We start from the raw sequence: 20,033 nt of genomic DNA, 5'->3' as shown, positions 1-20,033 counted from the left end.
GCCTGCGCCTTTCTCTAGAGCCAGCGCCATCGGAACCGCCGGTCAGCCGCACCTCCACCGCCTCCGGAGGAGGCCTCCGCCTCCGGGCGGCTCTGTTTCCCGCGGAGCCGGCGAGCAGCGGCTGTCATGGCGCTGCGCGCGGCTCACGGCCGTGGCCGTTGGCTCGCGCGCGCGCTCGCGGTACCGGGGGCGACCCGGGTCCTGCTGCCGCCGCTCTCCGCCTCGGCCCCGCCGCTGACGGGGCTCCGACCGCTCCGGCCCACCGTGCGCTTCGTCAGCAGCGCCGGGCAGGGGCCGGAGGCTGAGGGTCCGCAGCGGCGGGTGGTGGTGGTGAGGATCACCAGCCCCTTCGCCTGGCTCCGCACCCGCTTCTACTACCTCCTCATCCGCCTCTACTTCGACCAGGAGTTCAGCGTGGAGGAGTTCACGCGTGGGGCCAAGCAGGTGGGCGGCGGGGCGGGGGTCACCCGGCCCGGTGCGGTGCCGTGGCTCAGGGAGGAGGGGGGGAAGGGCCGGCCCGCCTGAGGGGAAAAGGTGCCCGAGGCGGGCAGGCTGCGGCCCTGCCCGCCGGCGGCCACTCAGGGCGGCCCCGCCGAGCCTCCCCCGGGGTGGGGCGGCTGCCGGTGCCCGGGTTTGATCGTAGCGTTGGTGCATCTCTCGATTCTCTGGAACTCGTATGGGAAATAGGTGGAGTTCCCCAACTGGGGCTCCAGGTACCTCACTTTTGGAGGGAGTGAGAATAATGGGAGGTGTGCTTTTCTTGTTTTATTTTTCCCAGGTTTCAGAACTAAAATGAGTTGGTTTAGCCACCCCCCGAAGTAGTATGAAGAAAAGCACTTCTGGATGTTTTAGAGACTTGCCAGGGGAAATGTATCTCATCTTAGCTAGTTTTTCCTAAAATGGCAAAAACTTAATCAGGCATAGATCTGGTACATACGTTTGTTTCCCCAAATTTATGAACTTAATAAGCTTTGTCAACAGAATGTGTCAAAGAGGTAGCAATCTCAAAGCTAACAATGTAAAAATTACAGTTACCTGCTATGGAATTGTGTTTAATTAACAAAACCTCAAAACAGTACAACAAACCCCAAAACAATGACAAAAAAAAACCCCAACCCCAAACCAAAACAACACACTAAGTGGAAAGGGACGGAATGTTAAAATGCTTAAGATTTATTCAAGGGGAAAAAAAACCTACACTGAATTTATTGCTGTGCATGCAGAACCACCTGTTTACCCGGCCCTGGTGTTTTTGTTTGTACTTGCTGTAGAGCCCTAAACACTCTGATACCATTTCACAAGTACACCATTTGAATATGTAGAGGCATTATTGCATATGCGTAACTATGCCTGCAAAATTGAGGGGAGAAGGGGAGTGGAATTTCCTGAAGTTTAGAGACAAAACCAGATTTATAAAGAAATTTGCTCAAAACTAGGGCTTCAGTTTTGACTGAAACCAGGAGATGGGCTGGGAAAAGGGCAGGGGAACAAAATATTTACACAGCAAACGCAGGCTGTTCAAATTACTAAAGAAAAACATCACAGTATATCAGTTGGTTTTACTCTGTTTTTGTTAAGTTATGCATTCACCTGCCTGTTAACAAAAGGTTTGATGTTTTAAATAACAGACTGAAAAGAAACTTAGTTTTTATCTGTTCCTTTTTAATGTTGCAAGGCTCCCATTTCAATGGTGGTATACTGTGCAGACATCAAAATCTTAAATCATGGAATATTTGGGTAGCTTGTCACATAATGGTTTTCTCTTTTTTTTTTTGGGGGGCGGTAGGCCTTTTCTGTTGTTTCAAAGCTGCTGTCTCAGCGTAAACTTGACCTGCTGGATGAACTTGTGTCAGCAGAGGTAAATGCTTTACACCTCTTATTCTAGCAATTGATTTTCCATTATGAAGTAATGTGCATTGTCTACAGGTTTATCTACGGATACTGCCAGTTTGGTTTAATTTGGGAAAAACAGTGTAACGCGGAACAGGGTAATTGTCCTGCAACTTTTTTGTGTTTAATTTCAAGGCGTGAAACTTAATTTGAAGTTACTGTATTGAAAAAATAAAAAAATGTTCTTGCCATTGAGCATAAGGGCCAACTGCCAGAAGGACTGCTGGCGTACCAGAAAGGATTGAAAGGCAGTTGAAGGTTCTGGATGGTAGGCAGAGTTGCATACCTCTATTGGTGTAGGCAGATAGCTGATGTTTTCGGTCTGTGTACCAGAATTCAGGTGAAGAAAGGAACTGGTACATGCTCATCCCTGCTACACTAATACATTCCCACCCCCAAGCAGATCATACAGCCAGTTACTGGCCTCAGCTGGAAGGCCTCAGTCTTGTGTCATGGTCTCAGGGATATGGCTGACCTGGCTAGTTAAACATTGGTGCTGTGTGTTCTGTGTTTTTATGAATTTTTAGTTGCTGAAGTTGTCTTGGCCTTCCCAGGGGACGGAGGTAGCAGATGCATCAGAGTCAAGTGGAGGAGATACTTCAGGTCTATGTCTGCCTTGTTACTGGATGTCAGCTTGGCCTGCCCTATTGCCACCCATGCCTTTGCAGCAAAAATTTTGGTGCTGTTCTAGTGCATCCCCACTGGACAATCTTGCATCCTCTCTCTGAGCAGATAGGAATAAAATGTGAGTTTGTTTCTTATAGTTATTTTGAAAGAGCATCTCCTTTTCCTCTGCTCATCTTAAAATCTTCAGGTGATTGGGTTAACATTGATCTAGAGACCTCATGTAACCAGAACATATAGTTGTTGAGGCTGTGATACCACACAACTTTGTTGTTGCTTTGGCCAGTGAATTTTATACCAGCAAAATGTGCTAGAAACCAACGTGTTCTAGTGAAGATCACCTCTTGCTTCCATGTGACCTCTGGATTTGTTTGTTACTTCAGGTTAGGCTAAAAACTGAGTATGAGTTTAAAATGAGTGCTGCATAGCTTCATCCTTCCTTGTGATGTGTCTTTCTCATGTGGTGTTTGAGGTGATGCCTCTGTTCAGTTTGTGCACCACACACTTTTTCTACTTAACACAGCTGTGCAGGTCTTAGGACACTCAAATACTATGGATGTGAATGCGATATGGAACTTAAGTCCAAGAGCAATTATTTTTCAGTCTTTCCTGGTGGTGTATAAACTTTTTCTAATGGAAATGTGGATCACAAAATGGCAAAGATAAACTTAGTTGTAATGGAACTGATTTTCAAAGAAATTTGTGAAAGATAACTGAGAAATAATTGAATCAAAAGCTAAGGAATATACACATAGTGAGAAATCAGCAGTGAGAAGACAGAGTGTAAGTATGATTGTGGAAGCAAGCTTAACTGGTATTCTCTGGGCTTACGTGCCTTGCTTTGCAACTTCTGTTTGACAATACCTTTTCTAAATATTTTTTTTAAATAATTTATTTTCATTGGTTTGAGCATTAAATGGATCTTCTTTAATGTTGCTGAATTAGGGTTTGGGAGTGACCAAACTTCCCAGTGCTTTTTCAGTTCCGCTGTAGTATGTGTTATAGAAATGTTTTAGGGATATAGCTCATTTTATTAACTGCAGTAGAAAAGATTGTTACTTCAATTTCCTAGTGAAAAACTATCAGTTTTTCTGAAATTAGGTACTTCAGGTGCTGAAGGAGAAGATTTCTTCACTCCCTGACAACCACAGGGATGCTTTAGCAGCTGACATTGATGCAATCATGTACACAACAGAAGGAGATGTTCGTATTTACTATGATGATGACGGTATGTTTAGAATTCTAAAACATTTCGGCAATGGGCAGTCCTATTTCCTGGTTTTGCTACTAAGCAGGCATTCTCCCTACAGATGTGTTTGAGTACTGTTTCTCATTCCTTGTTCTTCTGTTTATAGTTCATCTATATATAATTCCCTGATTTCCTTTTAAATCAGAACTTGAGAGATTATTGTTAATAAGTCATGATACTCTTTTGACTTCTGTTTAGGTCTTGCTCATTCTTCTTTTGCAATTTCAGATTTTTACATTATTTGTCCTTAGCAATCTCAAACCACTCAAAAACAATTATTCTACTATATGCAGAAACCTGTTGCTTCAGCAATGAAAATATATCTTCCGAGAAGAGTAGTGAAAGCTGGATAATGAAATAAATTTTGCAGTCTTCATTTTATTCTGCTTTCCTGGAATACACTTTGTTCTGGGACTTCTTGATTTATTATTATTTTTTTAAGCTAGTGATGAGCTCAAACAAGTTTTTCTTTTGGTTGAACACCAGCATTTTGTGCTCAGTTCACTATCAGACACAGTTGAGATGGTTTATAGTCTAACCATGGGTCTTCCAATGAGCATTTCAAATTGTCAGACCCAGTGAGCTTTTCTCCTTTTTGGGGGGATAGTGATATTTTTTTCTCTTAGTTTGCTCCTGATTTTACACTACTTGTCATGGTTTAACCCTAGCCACTAATTAGGACCACGCAGCTGCTTGCCCACTTCTACCCCCAGTAAGGTAGGGAGAAGAGGGAGAAAAGGAGGAGCAGGGGGAACTCATGTGTTGAAATAAAGACAGTTTAATAGAACAGTAATGAAAGAGGAAGGTAATAATAATGGTAAAAGAATATACAAAATAAAGTGATATAACACAAGTCACTCTCACCACCTGATGATCGATTGCACAGCCTGTTCCAAGCAGCGATTGTGGGTTCCTGCCCACGGGCTGTGCCCCATTTATATACCAAGCATGACATCTGTGGTATGGAATATTCCTTTGGCCAGCTTGTCCTGTCTATGTTCCCTTTCAGCTTCTATGAGAAGTTGAAAAAGTCCTTGACTAATATAAGCATTACTTAGCAACAACTAAAACAATATGCAATATGTGTTATCAGCATTATTCTCATACTAAATCCAAAACACGGCAGTTACTAGAAAAAAAGTCAATTTTAACCCAGCTGAAACCAGGACACTACTCTTTTTTTTTTTTTTTTTTTTTTTTTTTTTTTAGTGTCACTAGTTGGCTTTGGACTTTGTGGTAACCAACTTTTTTTTCATATGGTTTGATTACGTATGATATCATGCAACACTCATGGTAAAACACATACCTTTCTACAGAGTGTATTTTTATTGTTGCTAAACAGCATGAATGTGGTTTTAAATAGCTTTATTGTTCATTATTCTATCATGCATTCTTTATGGCTGAAGTCAGCTGCTCTTCCAGGGTCTTACCAGAAAAATGAGATCTGATCTACCTTTTGCTTTGATTTATTTCCAACAGGAAGAAAGTTTGTTAGTATCTTGATGCGTTTCTGGTATCTAAATGGTGCTAACCTACCTGATGAAGTACCAGGTGAAACCAAAGTTTTCCAGATTGTGTTTGGAGATGAAAGCACAAAAGAAAAAAGACATCTTCTAACAGCAAACTATGAGTAAGTTTACTGGTTTGATTTTTTTTTTTTCTCCATGTACATGGGGTAACTGTGTGGAAAGCAGTTTGCAAACTGAAAGTATTCACACTGTGCCAGTGCAGAACTTGTTATGTTTTAATTTACCTTGATTCTAATCTAAGTTAGTTCCCGTCCAGCTTTCCAGTTCTTATTCTAGGGACGATTTTTTGAAATATGTCTTAAAGTCATTGTATTATTACCTTGCTTCTGAGTTGGGATTAATGAGAACTCTTTCTCTGGCAGGAAGAGCAATAGTTGGAACATTAAATGAGGTTTCTGATCCCTTCCTATACTGCTTCTGCAGCTTTCAAGAAATAGGCCCATATCAGTCCTTGTTTCCCAGTTCTTGTAGCACAGCTAACAGCAGTGCAGTTAAGCTAGCAGTCAAGAGTGGTTCTGTTGATTTGCCACTTCCCACACAGAAGTCAAAACTGCAATTAGCTGAAAAAGTAGCTCATGAAAGAGGAAACTTTTTAGCCAAATGCCTTTTGCAGAAAGGCAGAACAAAGCAAGCATCGCCCGGTGTTCAGATAATTCATGCCACTCTGATCCAAACCCTGAAAGCACATGTTACACAGATGAATTTTCATAGAAATGCTTGTAAATAATGTCTGTGTTAGTGTACTGATCTCAGAGCAGTGCAGAAATATCTGCATGGTTGTCAAAATGTACTGAAAATAACATTCTCAGAAGTTGGGAAAAGTGAGGATTTTTGTCAGAGAAATGCAATATAATCAATGACTTCTACACCCATGTTTGAAATGGAGAGGCTCTGGGGTCTAGATCAAGAGCTCTGAAACAAAGGAAACACTCTGAGGACACCAGTGCTTTTTGGCTGGATGGATTTTTGTGGATCCATCCCTTAGCTGAATTCAGCATCTTTTTTAGAGTTGGAGGCTTCTGAGACTTCATTAACCTCAAGAACCTCCCCTTAAAGCCCTAAATATCTGTTCCTAATCCCTAGCAGAGAGATCTTTGCAAGTGTACATTCCTTCTGCTGCTTGCAGTGCTAACCTAAACTCAAATGGGCAAAGATACTAGCCTAGCGTTAAGTATTTGGGTGTCTGGAGAAGATGGTTTCCCGGAGTGGATTTGCATGTAACTGCAAAGCAATGAGGTTATACTACTCTTGTCCACAACATGCAAGTTACTTGGGAGCATGAATAATTAGCTTGAAGCTCAGACTTGAAAGAGGAAGATTCTTTAAAAATAGGGGTAGACATTTTCATTTTCCTATCAACAATTGTGGAATTTTCTTTCAGGGAGATTCAGTACTACTGTTAGCTTGATCTTTGTATTTCTGAAAATATATCACTTTTTAAAGTGTAGTTCGGTAAAAATGAAAATTTTCAGGTAGAATTCATAGCATGTGATTTCCCTTTACAATGCAGTTACCATCCCATTAAATGAAACCCTTTATTTAGGATGAAGATCTGCCATAAAGCTATATTCGTAGCTACTGCTATGAAAACTGAGTGCTCTCTTGATATCAAGGTCTATACTGTTGCTGCTTGATCCTGTCTGTTGGATCTGAACTAAAACACTCTCAAGTCAATGCAGTTTGTTTCTTACTATAGAATTTATTTTGAACTTCCTTTTTGGGGCATAAGCATCAGAGCCTAAGGAGCTCTTACAGGAATAACTTTGAAGTGAAATATTTCTTCATGATTTCATGTTGGTGATCATTAAGGATCAAGTAAATTTTAAGAACTCTTCACTTACTGTCTTTCCTTTTCCAGGTTCCAAAGGGAATTTACAGAAGGAGTAAAACCAGACTGGACAATTACACGGATTGAACATCCCAGGCTATTAGAATAAATGCCTTCTGTAGTCTTTTTATGTACCATTGTAAATGTTCTGATGTAACAAATATCAGGCTTCTTTTGGTCTCTTTTTTTCCCCTTCCTACCACCTCCTCCAAAAGAGGAATGAATTTTGTATGTTTGATTTCCCAAATTTTTTTTCTGAAATTTACACTATGCTGCAGCATTGCAATAAAGCCTTTTCCCTGGAACAGGCTAGTACAAGTTTAATTGGTACTAATGCTCATCCAAGGCATTTACACAGTGCAGTTTCACGCAGGCTGGTATTACAGGTATGTCAACTTACTACATTCTGAAAAGAAATGGTACTCCTTGAAGATAAACAACAGTTTCATGGCTGGTTGCCCTTCTGAGTGATTTCCATATGTTTCTTTTTTCTCTAGGGACTGTACAATATATAATTGAATAATATGCAAGATGAAATAAAAGGTAGATGGACTTCTTAGATTGTCTAGCCTCAGCGGTTCATTTTGAGGTAATCTTGCTTTTGAATATATTTGAGAAGAAGAAAGTTAGAGCCATAATCAGTATTTGGTACAGGATTGGAGTAAAAAACTTTTAGCATTGCACTGGGAAAGTGGATCAAAGATATATAGATATATACACATAAAAATAAAAACAACGTGATTTTCAATTCAATAACCTACAGGCAATTCCAAGTTTAGAAGTTTATGAAAGAAAAATCAGTCGAAAACATGAATTTAAAAGAGGACCTGACAGTGAAACTAAATGAAGTCTGTTTGAAATGCCTGTTGAAGAAATGAGCAAATCATAAAATTAGATGTTGCAGCTTAACAGTTTCCCATTTATCAGGTTATCTCTGTTCCTGGAACATGAGATTCCTGGTGTAACTAACTTGAGATTTTTATATGCAGATCAACTGGAGATCATTATAACAGTTGGTTTGTTTTTTGGTTTTTTTTTTAATTCCCTATCTCAACTGTAAAGAGAAAGCTAACTTTCTACCCAGGCATATTGTAAAGATTCATGCAGTGTCTTGAAAGTGTAAAATAAGTATAATTACTGTGATTCACAGTAGTTGTGATTGAAAAGTATAAATTAAATTTTCTGTGGTTTAGCTTTTTTGATGCAGTGATTTAATGAGAAGAATGATTAAAGCTTCTCAACAAGTTTTTATGTCAAATCTTGGCAAAATAATTATGGTATTTTGCTCTGCCTTAGCAGGAGCATCCTGGCCTTATAATGGCGAATTTGTGATTTGTCCTCTGGACAAAGTTCAGTGATGACAGAGAGCCTTGTTTTCAGGGGATAAATAAAATTATGTATTTAAAATTATATATAGCTATTTTGTATGCAGTCAGTCTGGAAAAGTTTGAGACAAAGTGGGCCATTTGGTGGAGTGATGCTAAATGGTAACATGTCCAGTTTGGCCACTGAATGGTGTGCCACAAGAAGCTGCAATCAGCTGTATTTAAGATAGTAACAGGAGAAACAAGCAGAACACTAGTGAAGTGTGCAAATGCACTTCTAAAAGAAGTCATTATTATGGAGTAAAAAAAGACAAAATCAGTGAAGCCATGTTTGCGTTCAAGAGTGTCTGCTTTCACGTTAAAGTAACAGACGTCTATCTAGAGATGCTAGTATATCTTAATTTTTAATTTGGGTTACTTTATTAGTATCTTTTTCTTTGATTTGATATATCAAAACAGGAGTCTGTCATGACTGATGAAGTATTGCCGTTTACTAGTGAGTGCTCCATATTTGGAAGCAAAGGCAGAGTAGACCCTTCTGTATGACTTATAATGAAAAAATATTTTTTTTGTTTTGTTCACTTGATATGAACATGCTCCAAATTGATAAGACAGTTTTGCTGAAAAAAGAGATGTAATTGGAAACTTACATGTGCTATTTTATTCTTTCAAAGTTGTGTTTGTCTTGTAGGTCGGGGGGAAGGCTGTTGGATGTTTGGGCTTTTTTCCTCTAATCTTAATTTTTAAAATTATCCTGAAGACTACAAATCTACATCGGATGCAGAATTACCACTGGCCTTACTATACCACAAATAAGTCAGAAAGGCATGTAAATTACTAAGCATAATGTACTGGGAAGTGGTTTGCTTCCACATTGAATAAAACTGGTGTAATTAAACTGGATTTACAGTCTAATATTGGCTTCAGAAAAACCCACCCCCCACCCCTCCAAAAAAACCCAAACCAACCCCAAACCTGACTTCAAAGGAATGGATAAATGTACATCCTAAAGAAGAGGGCATTGAAGTTTACAGGAAGCTTTGACTCCTTTTTACCTGCCATCCATAAATTCTCATTGTCATAGCAATTAATCAGACTGAAGTGAATGTCAGTGAAGGCTGTTTGTCTTCTTATGGCATCCACATTTTTTCTTGTGGAAATACTTTTCTTCCATGTCGCTTGTTCAGGCAAAACAGGAACTTCTGATTTCTTCGTTGCCAGCCAAATATATCTACCCAAACCTCCTATTATCTAAGATAAAAAATGTATTTAGTGTATTTAGCTAGCTCCTAGTGAATGCTATTAAAGTTGTCCTAAATTCTCATAGCTAAAAGAATGAATAAAGGGTTGTTTGCTTCACCTTGATCTAAGACAAAGATGGAGGAGAATATTGTTTTGTAATTCAGGGATTTCCAGTGCTGCCATTCAAACACCTTACTCTAAACATCACAATGCTAACTTAAGTGTTATAGAATTTAAAAACAGAGCTAAAGGAACTGTTTTGTTAGAAACATCTTCATGATTTAGGAATAATGATGCTGAACAGGGAACACTAGAACAATGTGGGGATCTCTGTCACAGCATGCTATTGCTCCCAAATTCTCTTACTGATTTGTCTCAGGCATCACCTTAAAAATCACAGTGTGTAAGGATTTGGGTGTCCTTTATTTCCCTTCCATCTCCTTGCCTGACTTTCATTTCTGTTGTTTTAAGTCAGGAGGACAAGTACAATTGTAATTATGGTGTACAACCTGAAAATCCCCATACATGCCGGTCTAAAGTATTTGCAGTTTTAGTCTGCAAACTTCTTCATTCAGACCACAGTAATTCTAGAAAACAATGTTACCAGGTCTGGTAGTGATTTTGGGGGTAAAATTCATATATCTATTAGCAATGCAGACATTTCTGATTCATGTTACACAGAACAGTGAGGTCACAAGGTGTCTGGACTACACTTAAACTGGGGATGGAGATTCAAAGTACCACATTCTTCTCTGGGTGAAGTCATGTTTCTTTAGGTTCGTGTGAAGTTTGGGAAACCTTTATTTATTTATTGTTTTGTTTTGTTCATCTGAAACTGTGGTTGTGTTTACTAATTACTGACACTACTCAACTGTAAACAGCTGCTTGGCACAATTTCAATGCATGTGTCTAAATCTTGACAAGCACCAATTAAATCTGACCAACAAAAACCCTATTAATTTGCACACCCTACTCACCAGTAGGTGGCCTTGGTCACAAAGCTGTTGTGGCTAGGAAGTGACTGATACTAGTGACAGTGTAAGAGGGATAAAGAACAAGATAGTAGAGGCATTGATTCTCGTTTAAGTGCTATTTAAATCATTTAGACTTGTCATATTAAAAGTCTTCATATTCTTACTGGCTTTCATCCTGAGTCAATGATAGTGTCTTGTGTTCTCTCTGCAGTGCCTACCCATTTTAAAGTGGCAATTTAACAGCATTCTTAATATGGGAAAGATTAGTTGTACATGTGAATTCACATGGGCACCTTAATGTCTGACAGTAGCAAGCCTGAGTTTTATATTCACGATTTAAAGTATGTTTATCATCATGGTTGTGGTTCCTTTCCCTCCTGTCCCAGCATTGCCTGGTTCATTTGGGGAACGCATTCAACTTTTCCAGTTTTTAAGACGTGTTCAAGCTTGACCTTACCTTCATTCCAGGTTCTATTTAGTTAATTATTTTCAGGTCTTATGGCTGGAAAGCTGTTTAGTAGTAAAAGTTATGTTGTATGTCACAATAGTGATCATACTCCTTCAAAACTTCACAAGCCCGTGCTTCTGTTTTTAATTGTGTAATGTGGTTAAACTTGTTTTCTGCCCCATGTGCCTCATTGGCTGCAGGTGGGGGCTTTTGAGATTCCTCGCAGGCTGTTGTCACATGATGGGTCCCAGCTTATATGAGATGGGATACAAGTGTGTGTACTAGGAAGTATTTCCAGCTTCATCTCTTTCTCATATGTGGATGTGACCATTGGTCTCTAAGCACTGGGCCACATGTGGGCATAGGAGGAGGTATTTAGCTGTTATAAAAGCAAATATTGCCTATGTAGCTGTGCTTTTATTCTTCTAAGGGAAGGGCAGCTGGGCCAAATGGAGTTGCACAGTGAGTACTGGTCGCAATGAGTCACAGGGGTTTCACTCCTTTTACCATCTTTTTTTTTTCCATTGCTGATGTGCTATTCTTTTGGGTTTCTACAGTCCTGCCAAATAGGATGGAGGTTGAGTAAGTCACTATGTATATCTACAGCACTATTGAAAACATGCCCTTCATCACAACTCTGTCTCTTATGTGTATTTTGTCTGAATTCAATGATGGATGCTTTTCCTAATATAAGGTCCTCCTATTGAAGTTGATGAGGAAACTGTCATGGATTTTAATGAGAGCAGACTGAGTGCAACATTTTTGCTGCCTTTGAAGTTATTCTCTCAGAAATAGAGGCAAGCTAAAATTAGACGCGTTGTAGTTTGGTGTGTGCCATTTCTTCCCTTCTTTGCTGTCAGAACAAGACTTTTGATAGTGAGCTTAGTACTGTGATGCTCAGGATCTATGAGGGAAAGGAGCAGGACAAGCAAAGCAAAGTGCATGTGTAAGCAAGGTTAGATCACAGTAGTGTCAGGCTGTTAGGATGAGATTGTCCACATGGGCAAATCTGTCTTTTTGGCATTGGAAATCTTCTATCCCTGATTTCCTACTGTTGCACCTGGCAGAGATGGCATTTCACCAAGGATGCAGCCCTTTGCCTCAAGGATGTGGGAGATTTGGCATGTATAGGGAAACAAGTGGTGACCTGAATGGTTTTCTAAATTATATTTTGCAGTTGATGGTAACCTTTTACATAACAAGCTGTACTTCTCCTCTCATTTGTACGTAAGGGAAGGATCTGAGTTTCCAAGATTAGAACTGAAGTCCAACCTTAAGTTTGCAGAGATTTCACAGTCTGATTGGGGAGGCATGGGAGAGGCTGCCCAGGTAAAATTGTGGTAAATCAGAGCCAGCTACAGGCTGTCCCTGCCTTAAAGTAATTAGCTGGCACATCCCTAGAAATCAGGCATGAAAAAGGGGAGGGAAATGCCTTGATAATCTCTCTCTTCTGAACTTTCTGGAATTATTTAGCAAGTGCAGTATCCATAACTTAAGTACCAGCTGCCAAGTCTGGAGGCTAAAGTTTCAGTGGTGCAACTTGAGTATGTGGGTAGCCTTGTTAAAGCCCATCGGTCTGCCAGAATGTCAGTTTCCGTGCTTGCTGGTGGTGTTACGCTCTTTAAGGACCTTCAAGCTCCTTATCTGCAGGACAGCAAATAAGGTCATTACTTCTGATATTTTTTTGTGATGTGTGTATTGTTTAGTAAAATGGTAACTGATAAATAGAAATAGTGGCTTGGGGAACAAGGCTGAAAGACTGCAAAATAAAATGAAGAGCAAGCTAATTAAAACGAAATTGTGTAGTCTAACTCATGTTGTGCAAAGCATTGATTATTAAACAGGTGAACGTCTAATCACTGCTGGCTTGATTGGGGTGGAAATTAAGTCATTAAGAGATCTATCTTGGATTGGCAGCTGCCTGAAATCTCTAATTTCTTGTATGTTCAAAGTACATATATTATTAAAATCCATAATGAGCTCAGTCAGGTACTTTGTGATTTTTAATTACCAGTGGGGTGACTGTCCCTTAGGTCTACCTCAGGTTCAGGCCCCTCTAGCAGAACCTCCTGAGCTGTTAGCCTGTTCTCTACATTTTTGTTGCTAGTGTCATTAAGTCACTTTTTTTTGCCAGGGTAAGAGGGAGTCTTCATAAGGTAGAACAATAGAGAAATCGCTGATCCTCTGTGTGCAGTGTGCACTGCTTGTTGGCATAGGTTGGAGTTTCCATTATTAATACACAGAATTCTGTATGGACTTCTACTGAGAAGTGCTTTGAGAAGGCATTGTTCCTGCTGTTGTAGTTCAGTCTCTGCATGTGAAAGCATGGTGCAAGCCACTGGTGAGAGAATTAAACTGTGTGATTTCAGTCTCGCTATAAGGTTCCAGTCCTCTGTCTAAGAGGGTAGTAAAACATTTGTACAAATACTTGTAAAGATGGTAGACTCATTGTGGCTCGGATTATAAACTATTAGATTGTGTATCTACTTAAAAGTTTCAGAAGCAAATTGACAGATCATATTTTGAATCTGAATTTCTAGCAGCATTCAGCTGCATTAAAACAATAATTAAAACTTTAGGTAGCATGATTTCTACTGTGAGTAAGGGAGGGCTTTATCCATTATCATTCACATTATTTTGTGGTGGGTTTTGTTTGTTTGCGTTTTGGTTTTTATTCGCTCCTAAACACCAGCAGTTAGTCGGGGCTGAAGAAAGCGTTCCATTGCTCAGAGATAGCATAGTCATCTAAGGGATACGTGGATTCTTTATCTGGTCAGTCATTCTTACACATGCCATATTCTACTCTTGTGTTCTGGGTTGGAAAGGAGGTTTTTTTGAATTCCAGATAGGTAAGATTCACTATCTTTCTCTGCAGTGGAGTCTGTTGTATCCTGATGGAATCATCTGCATGCATTTTGTCCTGTTTTATGCCAGTACAGTGTCCCTGGGTACAGCCTGTGCTGCAGGGTCTCCTGCAGTGTACAATTTAATCTCTTGCTTTCGTTTCACTGAAGTATATGGGTTTCAGCAGAGGTAGCTGGGTGAAAGTGCCTGCATTATACTGGAGATCTGCTTTAGTCTAATGGCTCCTTCTGGCAAAATCTGTGAAATTATAACAGCAGAAGTAGAGAGAGGAAGGGGATCAAAGGTGGAATGTAATGCAAGATTCATATAAAGAGGAAGCGGTACGTATTCTGACTCCTCAGAGCAGAAGCTGTAACAGCCCTGAAATGGAAGTAAGTTTTTCTAAACTGAGCAAAATAAAAACATTGTGAGAGGGTCAGTGTTCTGACTGGACATTTTTCTCTAGCTGCTCATCTCTGCTAAAAGGTAGGTGAGTGTTAATTTTTTCTCAGAAATTGCAGTGTTGTACTTGTTTTTGTCAGGACACCACCTCAATCCTACAAGAAATTCTCCTTTCCACCTAGCCTATCAGCAACCTAAATAGGCAATAGAATTTATCTTGATTGTGTGATAAAAGTAGGATAATCTCTGTTAACAGGAAGAAACTAGGTCTAGAAGATTTACAGTGGTTTGCTGAGTTGTGAGGGAAGTCTTCAGAAAACTTTAAAATGTGAAGGCACATCTGCTGAAGCCTTCACTTGCAAGACCCTGTGTTACTTCTCTTTAGCAGCAGTCAGTGCCTTCTCATGAGACTGTCTGATATATTCAGTCTGCAGTCAAATGGCTTTCTTGCTTTCCTACTTACTTTCACACAACCCTCTTCTTTCCTAACCTTCTTGCAGATCTAGTATTTGTACAGTGGCTAATTCAGGAGATTAGCTGGTGGTACTCATTTGTAGATGCATTAATCTCATTGGAGTATCAGAATCATTTGATTGTCTTTTCTTAGACATCTCAGTGTCTCTAAGAGCCTAACCAGAGCTGAGCACGCCATTGCAGATGAGCCTGCTGTATTTATCTGGTGTTGGAATAATTTCCTCTAATTTCATACTTCTTTTTATGTATTCTCAAGCTTGGTTTGCAGGATCTCATTTCTCCTCTTAAGTATAGGAGCAAAGAGTACTTCAGATCTTCAGATTTCTCCCTAGCATTATTTCTGACCCTGTGTGTGACCGATAAGGATTTCTTTCCTTGTTTCATTGTTGGTTTTCTTTTTCTTTTTTTTTTTTTTTGTGTGTGTGCAATGACACATTACCACCATAGTTTCTCTTCACTTTGTGTGTTCCTAGTCTTTCCACTATATTCAGTATGCTCTTCCCTTCTTTCTTGTTCCTTTTGCTTTCTTTATGGTGCATTAAGTGATGATTTCTTTCATCCTGTGCCCAGAAAAAAAAGATATCTGTGTTTCAAAGATTACGTCCAAAGCTACTTAAAAAAAAAAAAAAAAGTGTGCTGGTTCAGATATTCAAAAAATTCCAAAGGAAGGCCAGCATTAGTTTCCTGTTCTCAGATTTTCATGAGCTCTTATCTGGCTGCTTGTTTGCATGTCTCTGCCGGGACAGACATAGCTGTGTCACTTGAAGTCAAGGCCTGTCTGGATGCAAGGGATTTTGAAAATTGACCAGAGTACCATGTCACAGTGCATGCCCCCTCCTGCACAGGTCTCTAGTCACAGTCTTATGTAAATTGATATCCTAACTCTCAATGCGGTTTATTTGATATGTAAAATTTCTGTGTCCATTCAAGCACTAATCAAGTCAATTGTTTGAGCACAAAAGACCTGATTGTTTGCTTTAGCTTCTGTGCTGCTTTACTAAGATAATGCCCTTTTAACTTACATTTACATGATCTTTCCTTATTGCTAAATTTTTTCTAGAACTTTCACTAGCCATCTGCTTAAAGAACCCTACCTGTACCATTTCGATGTAGAATGAGCAACAAAGCAAAGACGATTTTAAAAGGATTCAATTAGATATATAGTGTACAGTGCTTGCTTCTTAGCTGGTTTGCTGGACTTTGTGGTTTGTAAGAGCTGTTGTGGGGGAGTTGTGAATGCAAACAAGAAATTAAAAGAGATGAGAAAGCTATTCAAAACAGGCTGCCTGTTTTAGTAGTCTTCTATATTTCTCCCTAGTGGACTATATTTCCTGTTTTCTTTGTGAACAGCACCATATGTAATTGTTTTACCATTCTTGCTTTCTTCCTGAATGATTTGGGAACTATTTGGAGCTTTTATTCAAATATACATCCTTCTCCCAAATGTGTTAGCTCTCCATGTTCCGAAATTAGTCCTGAACAAGACTGGTTTGAAATCTATATATGCACTTTCACATATTTCCATTTTCCTTGCCCACATTTCTGTTGCATTTCTTTGTGAAGTCTTGACAGCGCTATTGCAGTGTGCCTTTGCTGACTACACAGTAATTTTGAGCATGCAGATATCTGAGGGAAGTGGCTTGATACTGTCACTTCAGGTGTTCTTGAACTGGTGGTCTTCATCAATAATCAGGATTACATCTAGAAATGTGGTCTTTGTGGTTTTTTTTGGGGGGGTTATTGTTTGTTTGGTTTGTTTTTTGGGTTTTTTTTTTGTTGGGTTGTGGTTTGTTTGGGTTTTTTTTCCCCAAAATGCTGCATCCAACATAATGTTTCAAAAAGTAAATCACTGAATAAATTTGTAACTTCTGTCATCAGGGCCCTAAATGCCTGAGGTGCTTCCTGCTTCATATTCACAGGGCTGAAGTTGCACATAATTAAAATCCTGTTATTTCAGCATGAATTATTTTATTGAGTCATATTTTATTCACATGCCTTTTCTCATTCAAGGTTCTCTCATATGCATCAAACGCTTGCATGTTAGTCCTATAGTCTGCTGTAGCAGCTTAACTTAGATTAATTTCTTATGCTCCTTAGTTTGTGAAACAGCTCTGGGTTTGGATTTTAGCTTCTGTGTTTTAAATGTTTTCTTCTCTTCTGCTTTGCTTTTCTCCCTGGAGATTGTCCAGAAAGATTATATTTTCAGTGGATATTTGAATGTCTGGTCCTGAGTGCAGATCAAAGATCCTAAATAGGAAACACTGTATGTGTTCAGGGGATTCAAATACAGTGTGGTTATTATCACTTGTTTAAATAGCTTCCATCCCATTATTCTCAATGCCTTGCTCCATTCTAGTATTTTTAATGGTGATTTCTGCTAACACAGACAAGAGCAACACCAAGTAAATGTGGAAGAAAAGACACTTTGGGAATACAAGAGTATTGTCCCTGGGAAGACAGTACTGAGGAGAGATAAGAATTTGTAATTCTTCCCATTTTGTTTTGTCTTTGTAGGCAAGAGTGAACTGTATTGCATGGAATTTCTTCAGACAGTGTGCAAGCTACTGCGTGATTAATGTTATACTGGGATGGGTCTGCCAAAATTCTTAAGCCATACACTGTAGAGCTGTGTGTGGGTATCCTTTGGCAGTTTTTTAAATAAAAGGCACCGAAGGAAGTCCCCGTGTGGCATAAGGCACAAACACTTCAGAGAGGTCAGAAGGCCTGTGTAAATATATGACATGCTGTCAAAATAATCCTTGTGTTTGAAGTATTGTTTCCATTTTGATCACCTTCCTTATGATTAGTTCTCAATGGAATTCTTAAAGAACTACTGTCCTTTATGCTTGCTACACAGCTTCATATTTTCCTGGGTATACAGCTGTTTAACCAGCTCACAAGCAGTGAGTTTAACTGCATATCATGCACTAACCCCTCAGTGTATTTGCAATAAGGATAAGGTGCAGAAACCTAAGGTATATATCACTCCTAAAAAGGCGTTGTATACATACAGAATATTAATGTACGTGTGCCCTATAAGCCAACCATTGTACCTGGTCTCTTGAAATCACTGAGAAATGAAAAACCTGTTTTGCATGCAGCTTTCAGAGCATTTTATTTAATATGTTCATTTACAGATGGAAATAGGGGGTGGGTGGAGGAGGTCTTGAATATCCAGGTGCACCTGCTGAGCCAACAAGAGGATGCAGTTCTCCAGTCTCGGCCTAGTTCAATTTCTGTCAGGTCAGTCTACCTCCAGTGTTTGTGCTTCATTAGCATGTTCTTTTAAAGCATGCATTTTGCTTGTTTGAGACCTCATACCTCTATTTTTCCAAAGCCTGAGTACCTAGGCTTTTTCAATGACTTAGTGAATAGTATTAGACAGTTGCACTGCTGAAGTTGGCTCACATAAGACATGACTCAAAACCTATTCAGTCTTGTAAATGACTCCCTTTGATTTCAGCATGCTTCAGAATATGCTGCAATTCACTGAGGAGCCTGGGCACTCAACAATACAAGATGCTGTTGAGTGTACTAGCCCCAGTCCTACTAAATATTCCTTAGAAGTACCACAGATTGTATAGTTTTAGTCTTGCTTTTTAAGTTTCATGGATTTGTAGGAATTTTGGTTTGTTTGGGTTTTTTGGGGTTCTGGGTTTTTGGGGGGGTTGGTTGTGGTTTTTGGGGTTTTTTTGGTTTCTTTTTTTTCTGGGGGGGGCGAGGGGTGTCAGAATTATGACCAGAGTGCTTGTCACATTGCAGACTTTATAATTCCAGTTTTAGATTCCTTTTATAAATCTGAGCCTCAGTTTGATAAATTTTCTTGAGAGCTGCTCGGAACATTATTGAGCCTTACTGTGTATGTTGCTTTGTCACAGAGCAGGAACAATGATTTTCCTCTCTTGAGTGCAGACCAAAGCCCAGCTTTGCGTGAAACCAGACCTGTTCTACCCTAACATGGTCTTGGAGCAGTAAAATAGCCTCTATGGTGTTACATGGGTGACAGCCTGGCTGCCCAGAGCAGCTGTATGCTGCTTTTCTCAGAGCAGCAGGGCTCTCTGAGCCAGCCCTCTCCATGAATCGAATTGCCCACTGTTTGTCCTTCAAGTACTTCCCTCACTTATATACCAGACTAAAGCTTCCTGTTCTAATATTGATTTAAGACTTAAGTTTATCAGTGCCTTATTTTTCTACATTATAATTCTCTTTCCTATTTAACAGTCCTCTGGGTTATGCAGAGGGCAAGAGTCAGATCTTCCTGGCAATCAAGACGAGGGTGTGGAAAAAAGGCATATGCAGGACATCAATTAAAAGAGACAGAGATTGAATTACAATGCAACGCATCATAGAGTATTTTGGTTCAGCAAATTGTGTACTGTACTACTTGCTCAAATAGAAGAAACACAGCTCTCATTCTCTTGCAAGCTCTGCACTATTTGTTAGCCTACCTTCAAGCTTCATCTTATTTATAAGCTCTGACCCAGACTTCTTACTAACTGTTGACAAAACACTAGAAAAGGAAAGTAGAAAATACTTCCTGATTCATGTAGCTCTCTGGTTAACAGCTATGCCTCTCAGAGAAAAGATAAAATAGTCAGTGGTGATTTAAAAACTCACCATGCTCACCTTCATGAGTAAAGAGTACTGCTGCAGCATGTGCTTTCTCCCCAGGATCCTCATGTGGCAGCAGTCAGCGCAATGCTCCTAAGCACGCCACACCACAAACAATTTAATTGCGGGCAAAGAAAGGTTTACTCCTCTCCTTCCTCCCCTTGGCTACCTATTCCCTCTGTTACCTCTTTGCTGTTTTTAATTTTTAAAAAAACTGTCCTAGACGGAGCTCCCAAAGGAGTGCAGACTGCTCAGAAGTCATTGGGTTCTCTGCTCAGATATCAGCCTGGTCCAGCAGTCGTGAGCTTTGTGGAAGTGTGAGAAATCATTTATATTCCATCTCCGTATCTCTGCCTTGCAATGCTGGGTTGCAATTGTGCCTTCTTTCAGCAGCAGTTCTCCCTTGTGGAGCCTAGTCTCTGCAGTTGAACCAGTGCATCCCCGTAATGAATCTTGCTACATCAGACCATCATCTGCATAGTTGGCATCCTGGTATTACCTACTAATCTTCCCCTTTAGTTTTTTGTCATTGTTCTGATCCAATATTGCTGACCACAAGCAGTCAAAAATGATGGTAGCGGCTTAATATTTGT

The 20,033-nt window shown here is 39.7% G+C and overlaps 1 protein-coding gene across 2 annotated transcripts; it reads left to right on the top strand.

Annotated features, from left to right (window-relative positions):
• Positions 1–37: 37 nt before the first annotated feature.
• Positions 38–19,778, top strand: MAIP1 (matrix AAA peptidase interacting protein 1). Of its 2 annotated transcripts, XR_014269261.1 has the most exons (7): positions 38–444; positions 1,787–1,858; positions 3,616–3,742; positions 5,243–5,393; positions 7,151–7,709; positions 17,967–18,072; positions 19,664–19,778. XR_014269261.1 is itself a non-coding variant. In XM_082484362.1 (5 exons), exons 1-5 carry the CDS (start codon positions 127–129, stop codon positions 7,227–7,229), a joined length of 747 nt encoding a protein of 248 aa, XP_082340488.1. In that variant the 5' UTR covers positions 38–126; the 3' UTR covers positions 7,230–9,343. The 2 variants fall into 2 exon arrangements, 1 of the variants encoding a protein (XP_082340488.1); XM_082484362.1 differs by lacking the exons at positions 17,967–18,072; positions 19,664–19,778 and having other exon boundaries at positions 7,151–9,343.
• Positions 19,779–20,033: the final 255 nt, after the last annotated feature.

This window comes from Vanellus vanellus (genome assembly GCF_965231255.1).
Source record: "Vanellus vanellus genome assembly, chromosome: 5".
NCBI lineage: Eukaryota > Metazoa > Chordata > Aves > Charadriiformes > Charadriidae > Vanellus > Vanellus vanellus.
Note: the sequence above shows the minus strand (reverse complement) of the source record. Positions and strands in the feature narration are given on the sequence as shown.

Coding starts and splice junctions, on each gene's coding strand:
- MAIP1 (XM_082484362.1), top strand. CDS start 127: ATGGCGCTGCGCGCGGCTCACGGCCGTGGCCGTTGGCTCGCGCGCGCG. Junction 445..1,786: donor TCACGCGTGGGGCCAAGCAG/GTGGGCGGCGGG, acceptor GGGGGGCGGTAG/GCCTTTTCTGTTGTTTCAAA. Junction 5,394..7,150: donor CTTCTAACAGCAAACTATGA/GTAAGTTTACTG, acceptor TTCCTTTTCCAG/GTTCCAAAGGGAATTTACAG.